At 40.6% G+C, this 8889-nt stretch overlaps 1 gene segment (V, D, J or C); it reads left to right on the top strand.

The window, feature by feature from the left end:
* Positions 1–6639: 6639 nt before the first annotated feature.
* On the top strand, positions 6640–7536 carry LOC117975702 (immunoglobulin heavy variable 3-30-like). The segment is given in 2 exon segments: positions 6640–6782; positions 6884–7536. Coding segments are annotated over 2 exon segments (375 nt in total).
* Positions 7537–8889: the final 1353 nt, after the last annotated feature.

Raw genomic sequence — 8889 nt, 5'->3', positions numbered from 1 at the left:
TACAGCTGAACTATGTGAGCAACAAACACATAGCCACGTATTTTAGAGCAAAAGACACACTGAGGAAACCACAGTGTGAACTCATATCCAAGCCTCCCTGTGGGGGTGCATAGGACGGCCAGGATTACTCAGGACACCAGGTTCCCTTAGGACACCAAGGGGCACTCAAGACCATTGTAGAGGCACGCCGGTAGCCGGGGGCTCTCGGGAACCATGGGGGAAAATCAGGACACCAAAGGGTGCTTGGTACAGCGGGGGGCTCAGGATTATTGTGGGGATTCAGAAAGAGCAGGTTCAAGGCTCAACCTCAGGGCATGTGCAGCTGGTGTGAAAAGAGGCTGGATGAGGCGTTTTGTGTCACCATCATGTTTCACCACCAGACACCCTCCACTACATCTGTTCTAATGCATGTGTTTGTATGATTAGAAAATGATATTTATATAAATATATAACCATAGCTAGGTGTGTCAAGTTGTCCTCTCCATCTTATATCAGCCTTGTCTGTAAGGACTAATTCCCCATAATTACTTGAGAACCTCATAAATTGTGGTCAATTATGTAGGATTCCTCTCTTTTTCTGCCTTCCTTCCTCCCTCCTTCTCTCTCTCTCACACAGAAACGTATATACAGCCACCCCACAACACACATAAATCTATAACTTTTATTACCTGATATATTGAAAAGTAATCTAAAGTTACATAAAAATCAGTAGTTCACTGTCAATATTGTAGGAGAAGGGAAGGTCTAGGAAGGAGGAATTAGAGAACAAGAGGATATTTTGAGGGTAATTGACTTGTTATCTATGTGGATAATGATAATGTCTATGACCATATTTGTAAAATTGAACACTTCATGTGGAGATTATTATTTTTTTATTTAACCCCATGCCATTATTTTGCCGTATTCTAGCATTTCTCTAAAAATACAGAAATGTTCAGCACTCATTCATGTGTATATTCAGGAGTCTCTGACTTTTCATGTATTTTATTTATCTCTGTCTAATTTCTTTGATACCAAATTTTACCTAGCATAATTAGTACTACCTTTAGCACTGATTATAAGCCTCACTCCTCCATCATCTCCTTTTTTGCCACACAAGCTGAATCTAGTTTGGACTCACAGCAGCTTCTTCATTCAATGCCAGTGGGAGTTTCAAACCCTATCAACCCCCCTATAAACTGTCATTAAGAAAGTTTATCAAACTCCACCAGTCATGTGATATTAGTTCGTTTTCACAATGGTATAAAGAACTACCTGAGACGAGGAGTTTACAAAGAAAAGAGGTTTAGTTGACTCACAGTTCTGCATGGCTGGGGAGGCCACAGGAAACTTACAATCATGGTGGAAGGTGAAGGCGAAGCAAGGCACATCCCACAGCGCAGCAGGAGAGAGAGGGGGAAGTGACACGTAGTTTTAAACTATCAACTCTTGTGGGAACTCACTCACTATGATGAGAACAACATGGGAGAACTGCCCTCATGATCCAATAACCTCTCACCTGGTCCCTCCCTTGACATGTGGGGATTAGAATTTGAGATGATATTTAGGTGGGGACACAAAACAAATCTATATCACATGTCCAGCTGTGTCCTGGAGTTGTTTCAGGGATCCAGTGTGTCCTGTTGATAGAAACAGTGATCATCATTCTAACTGGTGTGAGATGGTATCTCATTGTGGTTTAGATTTGCATTTCTCTGATGGCCAGTGATGATGAGAATTTTTTCATGTGTCTTTTGGCTGCATAAATGTCTTCTTTTGAGAAGCATCTGTGAAAAAAAAAGAAACAGTGACACCAAGCTCACACCATCCATTGTAGTTGAGAACATGCAAAGCCAAGAGATCTCAACTGAGATTTAGTGTTTATGTCATGTCTGATGAAGTCATAAGCTCAGAGCAAGTGAATATGGAAAAGTGTATTATCTGCACAGTATAGGTGTCTGCTGAGTGCAGGGCAGGTCTCGCAGGAAAATCTAAAATGGCTTGAAAGAAGAGGAAAGGAGACTGGCTCAGGGTTTTTATAATGGTTTAGTGGTGGCAGCAGAGTGAGGCTTCCCACTCACAGATCGGGGTTTATAAGGTTTGAAACTCCCACTGGCATTGAATGAAGAAGCTCCTGTGAGTCCAAACTAGATTCACCTTGTGTTGCAAAAAAGGAGATGATGGAGGAGTGAGCCTTAAGTAATCAACAGGCATGCACCAAAAGATAGAGTGACAACTTATTCTAGGTAGCAAGAATAAAAATAATGAAAAAGAAATAAAATAAGGGTTCAGTATGGATGGACAAGACCCAGATCTACAGAAATGAGATGACTTTAGAAATATAAGGAAATAATAATGAGAAAAAGGAGGAGGGGATGGGCAATTAGGGTCCTGGCCTAATGTCTTGGGTGGAAGCTTCTCACAATCAAGGACTGTCAGCTTATTCTGCAGGTCTTAGGTCAGACGTCTGCTTCAAAACATCAGAAACTCCAGGCAATCAGTGAGGATGCTCAGTTTAACATCTCCTATTTGAGTAGATTTACAGTTGTGTGGAATTCTTAATTGATTCTTTTTTGTTTGTTTTTAGAGGCAGGCTCTCACACTGTTCCACAGCTTAAAGTACAGTTGTGTGATCATAGCTCACTGTAATTTTGAGCTCCGGACTCACGTAATCTTCCTGTATTAGCCTCCTGAGTATCTAGAATTAGAGGGGAACACCACCCCTCACCTGCTTATTCTTCAAAATATTTTTTCATAGAAATAGCCTCTCTTTATGTTGCCCAGGTTGGCTTGAATTTCCTGGTCTCATGGGATTTCCCTCACTTTGCTTCTGAAAGTGGTGTGATTATAGGGAAGATCCGCTGCATCTGTCCTGAATTGATTCTTTAGTTGTAAAACAAGAAGCCAATAATTAACTGCCTGACTGTTTTGTGCAGTGAGTTAGTTAAAAGTTTCTGATAAGATTCCTTCCAATATAATTCAAGAGCAGTATTTTCTGCTGATGTTCCTTTCAGTTTCCCTATTGAAGATCAGAAGACACTGTGGAAAAGATGTAGTAAAAAGGCAGTTTTAACTCTTCATGATTGGAGTGGATATCACACAGGAATCACTTTCAGTATTTTGTAACACATGCATGCAATAGGACAAAGATGATCTCTGGGGGTAAACTCTATAAACGTATGGGCCTTTTAGCTACCAAGTCATAGGGTAATAACTGATGGACCCTGAGGAGTGAACCATGATTCCATAGTGCTAAGTGGGAGAACCCTTGGCCAAGGGAGTTTACATTTTATTAAAATTGATAATTTTTATGTAGCGATGCCATTTTTTAAACATTCCCAGAAGATTGTGAGTGGGATTGACTCTGTCTTCTATGAACAATGACAGTGCCCTCCATGGTTAGATAATATTTTAAACTAGATTGAGCTAGAGTGGTTGCTGTATTGAATCACTATATTTTTTTAGTTTCATGTTAGCTTTTTGTGTGTTAGCATTTGCTTTAAAATGATATTAATCAGCCCTCTAGTAGGTAGAAATTCATCTGAGGGTTTCTTCCCTTGTTGTCCATCTCAACAGGATTTCCAGAAGACGTAAGAACCCTCTCTGTTTCTAAAAATATTCCCAGGCTGGGCACTGTGGCTCATGCCTGTAAACTCAGCACTTTGGGAGGCCGAGGTGGGCAGATCACTTGAGGTTAGGAGTTTGAGACCAGCCTGGTCGGTATGGTGAAACCTCATCTCTACTAAAAATACAAAAATTCGCCGGGCATGGTGGTGTACACTCGTAATCCCAGCTACTTGAGAGGCTGAGGGGGGAGGATTGCTTGAACCCGGGAGGCGGGGGTTGCAGTGAGCCGAGATTGTGCCACTGCACTTCAGCCTGGGTGACACAGCGAGACTCCGTCTCAAACAAAACGACACAAAAAATTCCAAAGTTGTGCACCCTCTAAAAGCATATGTACTTAATTCTCATTTTTAATTTATTAAACAGCTCTAATAAGTTCAACGATTCCTGCCTTCTCAGTTGATTTCATAACACATAGAAGGATATATCCTAAATGAAAGTTTGTGTTCTTAATACAAATTACTGGTTAATAACCTTTACTTTTATTATTGAGGTATTATCCATCAATGTTAATCAATGCTCTCAGTGGGACTCATCTAAAGAATATACAAAATGTTTTCCTGATCATGACATAAAATAGATGTGAACACATTCTTAGCATTCAGCCATGTCTCCTGTCTATCATGTTATAAACCACATGCTAACTTTGATTTTATTGGGACTTGTTCTTATTTCAAACTAGTTATTTTTTATCTTCATGCAGCTAGATTATTATGTGTGGCTATTTATTCCGAGAGTGATAAAGACAACATTAACAATTTTCACTGCAGGCATGTCTAGGCAATTCCCTGTGCACAATGACCCTGGGGCGTTGGAGATTCTATGGGGACTCTTCCCTACCTGCCTAGGAGAGTTCTCTGCCTTCTCCCTCTAGCATTTTCCTCTTTGAAGAAGTACATCTAACTGTCATTAGAATAGAGACAAAGACAAGTCTTACCTGCTTCCAGCTGACGGGGGATGCTGTTTGGGAAGATCTCTCTTGGAGGCCTGTCTAAGGGACCCCAGGAAAAGGGAGCCATTATCCCAGGCTTCAGTTGCATGAGCATTTGGAGTTTGATGGTCTGAAAATGAGAAAAGACAAATCGGTTTATTAGAAGACATGTATGAAAACCTAACAAGGTGGTCAAGGTGATAAGGACAGTTTGAAAAAAATTCCAAGGCTGCTGACATGCCCAGATAACTGCGGCTGTAGTTATGCCTGCTAAGATTTGGGTGCATAGGGCTTGGCTTTTGATAGCTCCCTGGGATTTATTTTCGCAAACAAAGAAACCTCCAGGTTAGGAGCACCCTCTTCATTCCCATCACCTGGCATGATTTAAAGGATAACTGCTTAGAATTAAAATATTGATACAGATCTTTTATATTCTCCATCGCTTTTTGTTTCTTCTGGGCTGTAGCCAGAGATCATTGATTGGCGTTCAGGAATAAGCAGAGTTAGTCTAAAATGCAGGCAAATACTTAAACAACTGATGAGATTAGAATTTAAAGATAAGTGTATGATATGTTTTGAAATATAATGTTTCTCTTTCCAGTTTTGGTTTTTGTCAGCAGCAAATAATGATGAGACTGAGTTGTTTGCAAAATAAACTTTAGTCTTAAACTTGGCCTGATTATTTGCATAAAGTACAGCAAGAATATTCATAATAATTCTGTAGGAAAAGCCTGCAAACACCAGGAGTTTCACAGTCTAACACTATGAGCACGTGCATCCTCAACCAACTCACTGAATATTTCCAAGCCAGCCTGTTCCGATCTTAAATGCCATCCAGTGGTATCTGCCCAGGTACACTAATACATGGGTCCTGCTTCTCTCTGCAGCCTCCTCTCTCCTCAGATTTCAGGTTTTGTTTATTGTTTGTTTTCTCTCTGATATCAACATAGATATGTTGAAGGTTTTCTTTTTTTATTTGTAGTTGTTCAGGTTTGTTGTTACGGAGGTCAGAATAAGATCATAGTTTACACATTTTTACATTCCCATACCGAGTAGCTGCTTTTCTCTATCAGATCCATTAACTGAGAGAACAATCAGATTTTGTTACAGGTGAATGGTTAAATACTTTGGCATATATTTATGTACTGGAATCTAATGCAGCCTGAAATCAAGTCATGCCTCACTCATTAAAAAAACATGGCTAAATTCTCAAAGAATTGTGCTGAGTGAAAGAAACTAAGGAATGAAGAGTATATTTTACATGATACATTTGTAGAAATTTTAGAAGATGCCACTATTATAAATTAACATGGAGAAGATTTAAATGTTTCTGAGAATATGCTATTGGGAGTAATGGGGTTGTGAGTTAAATTTCAGAGGAGTAAGAGAAAGATTTAGGGATTAATTTATTCAAAAGCTGACTGAAGTGCGAGTGAATGGTTGCAAACATAGGTCTACATTTTTCAAATCATTCACCATAAATTTGAATTATTTATTAATTACACTCGAATAAAGCAATAACAAAGAAACTGATGAGATAATATTTGACTGAATTGCAGCAACAAATAGATCTATATTAACACAAGGAATATAACTGACTTCCAAAAACATACACATGAACCATGGTTGACTCTGCGTATTTAGGTAAATCACAGAAAGTTGTCATAACAAATGGGGAATCCTGCAGACTTCACTAGGCATGGTCCACGCTGCCCTGGAGTTATCTCAGGGGAGCTGCCTCCTCCAGTGGTTAGAGCACAGGCCCAGGTAATGGGACTAATTGTTTTTAGATGTGTTATCTTAGACACTGCACAACTGCTGTGTTCTCTATGTAAATTATCTCCTGTAAAATATAACATTGAAGCCTGCATTAAATATATTGTGTATATATGTAAGAATAAAATAAAGTTATGAGAGCTAAGTGTTAATCAAGGCACAATCATATAATATATAACTATATTTTCCTGAATGATGCAATTATTACCAATCTCCCCCAGGACACTTCATCTGCCCTGAGCCCAGCCTCTCCTCAGATGTCCCACCCCAGAGCTTGCTATATAGTGGGGGACATGCAAATAGGGCCCTCCCTCTACTGATGAAAACCAGCCCAGCCCTGACCCTGCAGCTCTGGGAGAGGAGCCCAGCACTGGAAGTCGGAGGTGTTTCCATTCGGTGATCAGCACTGAACACAGAGGACTCACCATGGAGTTTGGGCTGAGCTGGGTTTTCCTTGTTGCTCTTTTAAGAGGTGATTCATGGAGAAATAGAGAGATTGAGTGTGAGTGAACATGAGTGAGAAAAACTGGATTTGTATGGCAGTTTCTGATAACGGTGTCCTTCTGTTTGCAGGTGTCCAGTGTCAGGTGCAGCTGCTGGAGTCTGGGGGAGGCGTGGTCCAGCCTGGGAGGTCCCTGAGACTCTCCTGTGCAGCCTCTGGATTCACCTTCAGTAACTATGGCATGAACTGGGTCCGCCAGGCTCCAGGCAAGGGGCTGGAGTGGGTGGCAGTTATATCGTATGATGGAAGTAATAAACACTATGCAGACTCCGTGAGGGGCCGATTCACCATCTCCAGAGACAATTCCAAGAACACGCTGTATCTTCAAATGAACAGGCTGAGAGCTGAGGACACGGCTGTGTATTACTGTGCGAGAGACACAGTGAGGGGAAGTCAGTGACAGCCCAGACACAAACCTCCCTGCAGGAACGCTGGGGGGGAATCAGCTGCAGGGGGCGCTCAGGAGCCACTGGTCAGAGTCAGCCCCGGAGGCAGGTGCAGATGGAGGCTGTTTCCTGTCAGGATGTGGGACTTTGTCTTCTTCTGACGGTTCCCCAGGGAACCTCTTAAATTTAGAAAACTATTCCTAACAATGTCTTTTCTATGCATATAAGGACCTTTTCTCCCTGGCACAAAATGCAGATTGACGCTGACACGGATGAAAATTCCTCAACCATGGTCACAACCATCAGAGTCCAGAGTAACCTCAGGGCTTCCCGGTGAGTCTTCTCCAATCAGAACCAGGACAGGGACCTCAGTGAGATTCCCTGACTGGAACAGTCTTTACGGGTCCTGGTCACAGACAATAGAGAGGCTGAACCAGGGTCAGCGTCATGTAGAACCTCACAGATTTCACGTCTGATCCTCCTCCGGACACGAAAGTATGCAAATCAGTATCAGGAACGATCTGGTGCTTCTTTTGTTCCTAATCCATTAACTTTCTTTTTTCGTCGTTTTTCTCCTTTTTCCATTTGTTTTTCCTGCTTTTTGCAAAAGGAAGATGTTTTCCCTGTGAGATGTAGGGGATGACAATTTTGGGGGATGGCTGGAACATCCAATATCCTCAGGGCCGACCATCAGTAAGTGCAGGTTGGAAGTCTCAGAAAGAGCTGAAGCTGCTTAATCACCGTGGAGTTTTACCTTCTCCAGTTCTGCTCTGATGGAAACAGGGCAAGCAGGTTATCAATGATAATCTACCTAACATAGAGTCAACCGATTCCAGTTTCAATAACGTCTGTTAAAAATTCACACCACCACATGGATTAGTGTTTTGTCAAATCAATACACAGTATTGTCCAGCTAAGTAGACACAAAGACGGACCGTTGCCCATGGAGACAAACATTAACCTGAGTTGTAGGTTCTTACAGTGTTAAAGGTGTAAAACTGATTATTAAAAATGAGGCTATTTTTCTTTTTGCTGTTGAGTTGTAGAAGTTTCTTTTACATTTGGACATTAAAACTTTTTTAGATATATGGCATATTATCCAATTCTGTAAGTTGTAGTTACTTTGTTGCTTTGCAGAATCTTTTTCATAGTCTATTCCCACTTGTTCAATTCTGCTTTTTTTGTAGGTGATTTGAATGTAATATCCTGAAAAAGATGCTAATTTTTTGAGGGTTGGGAGTTTTACAATTACAGGTATTTCAGTTAGATATTTGAGGCATTTGGAGTGAATTTTTGTGTTTATTCTAACCTAAAATTCTTAATTCTTTTCATGGGAAAATCCGGTTTTCATACCACCCTCTTTGGAAGACACTACAATGTAGCCATGTCATATTGATGGTTCTCATGCTAAAAATCAGCTCGTCATCAATATGTGGGTTTATGTCTAAGCTCTGTGTAGGTATTTATGCCAGAACTTTCTATGTTTTTAACAAATGTTGAGGCCTGGAAGTGAAATGCCTAAAGCTTTCTTCTTGCCTTGTTACAGATATTGGACCAAAATATTCTAACCTTTTACTATTGAGTGTAATAATAGCTGTGGCCTTTCTTAACAGCTTTTATTATGTTCAAGTTGTTCTCTTGTCTTCCTACTTTGTTCATAGTTTTTATAATGAAACTGTTTTTTTCAAATT

Source organism: Pan paniscus, chromosome 15 (assembly GCF_029289425.2).
Source record: "Pan paniscus chromosome 15, NHGRI_mPanPan1-v2.0_pri, whole genome shotgun sequence".
In the NCBI taxonomy this organism is placed as follows: Eukaryota; Metazoa; Chordata; class Mammalia; order Primates; family Hominidae; genus Pan; species Pan paniscus.
Note: the sequence above shows the minus strand (reverse complement) of the source record. Positions and strands in the feature narration are given on the sequence as shown.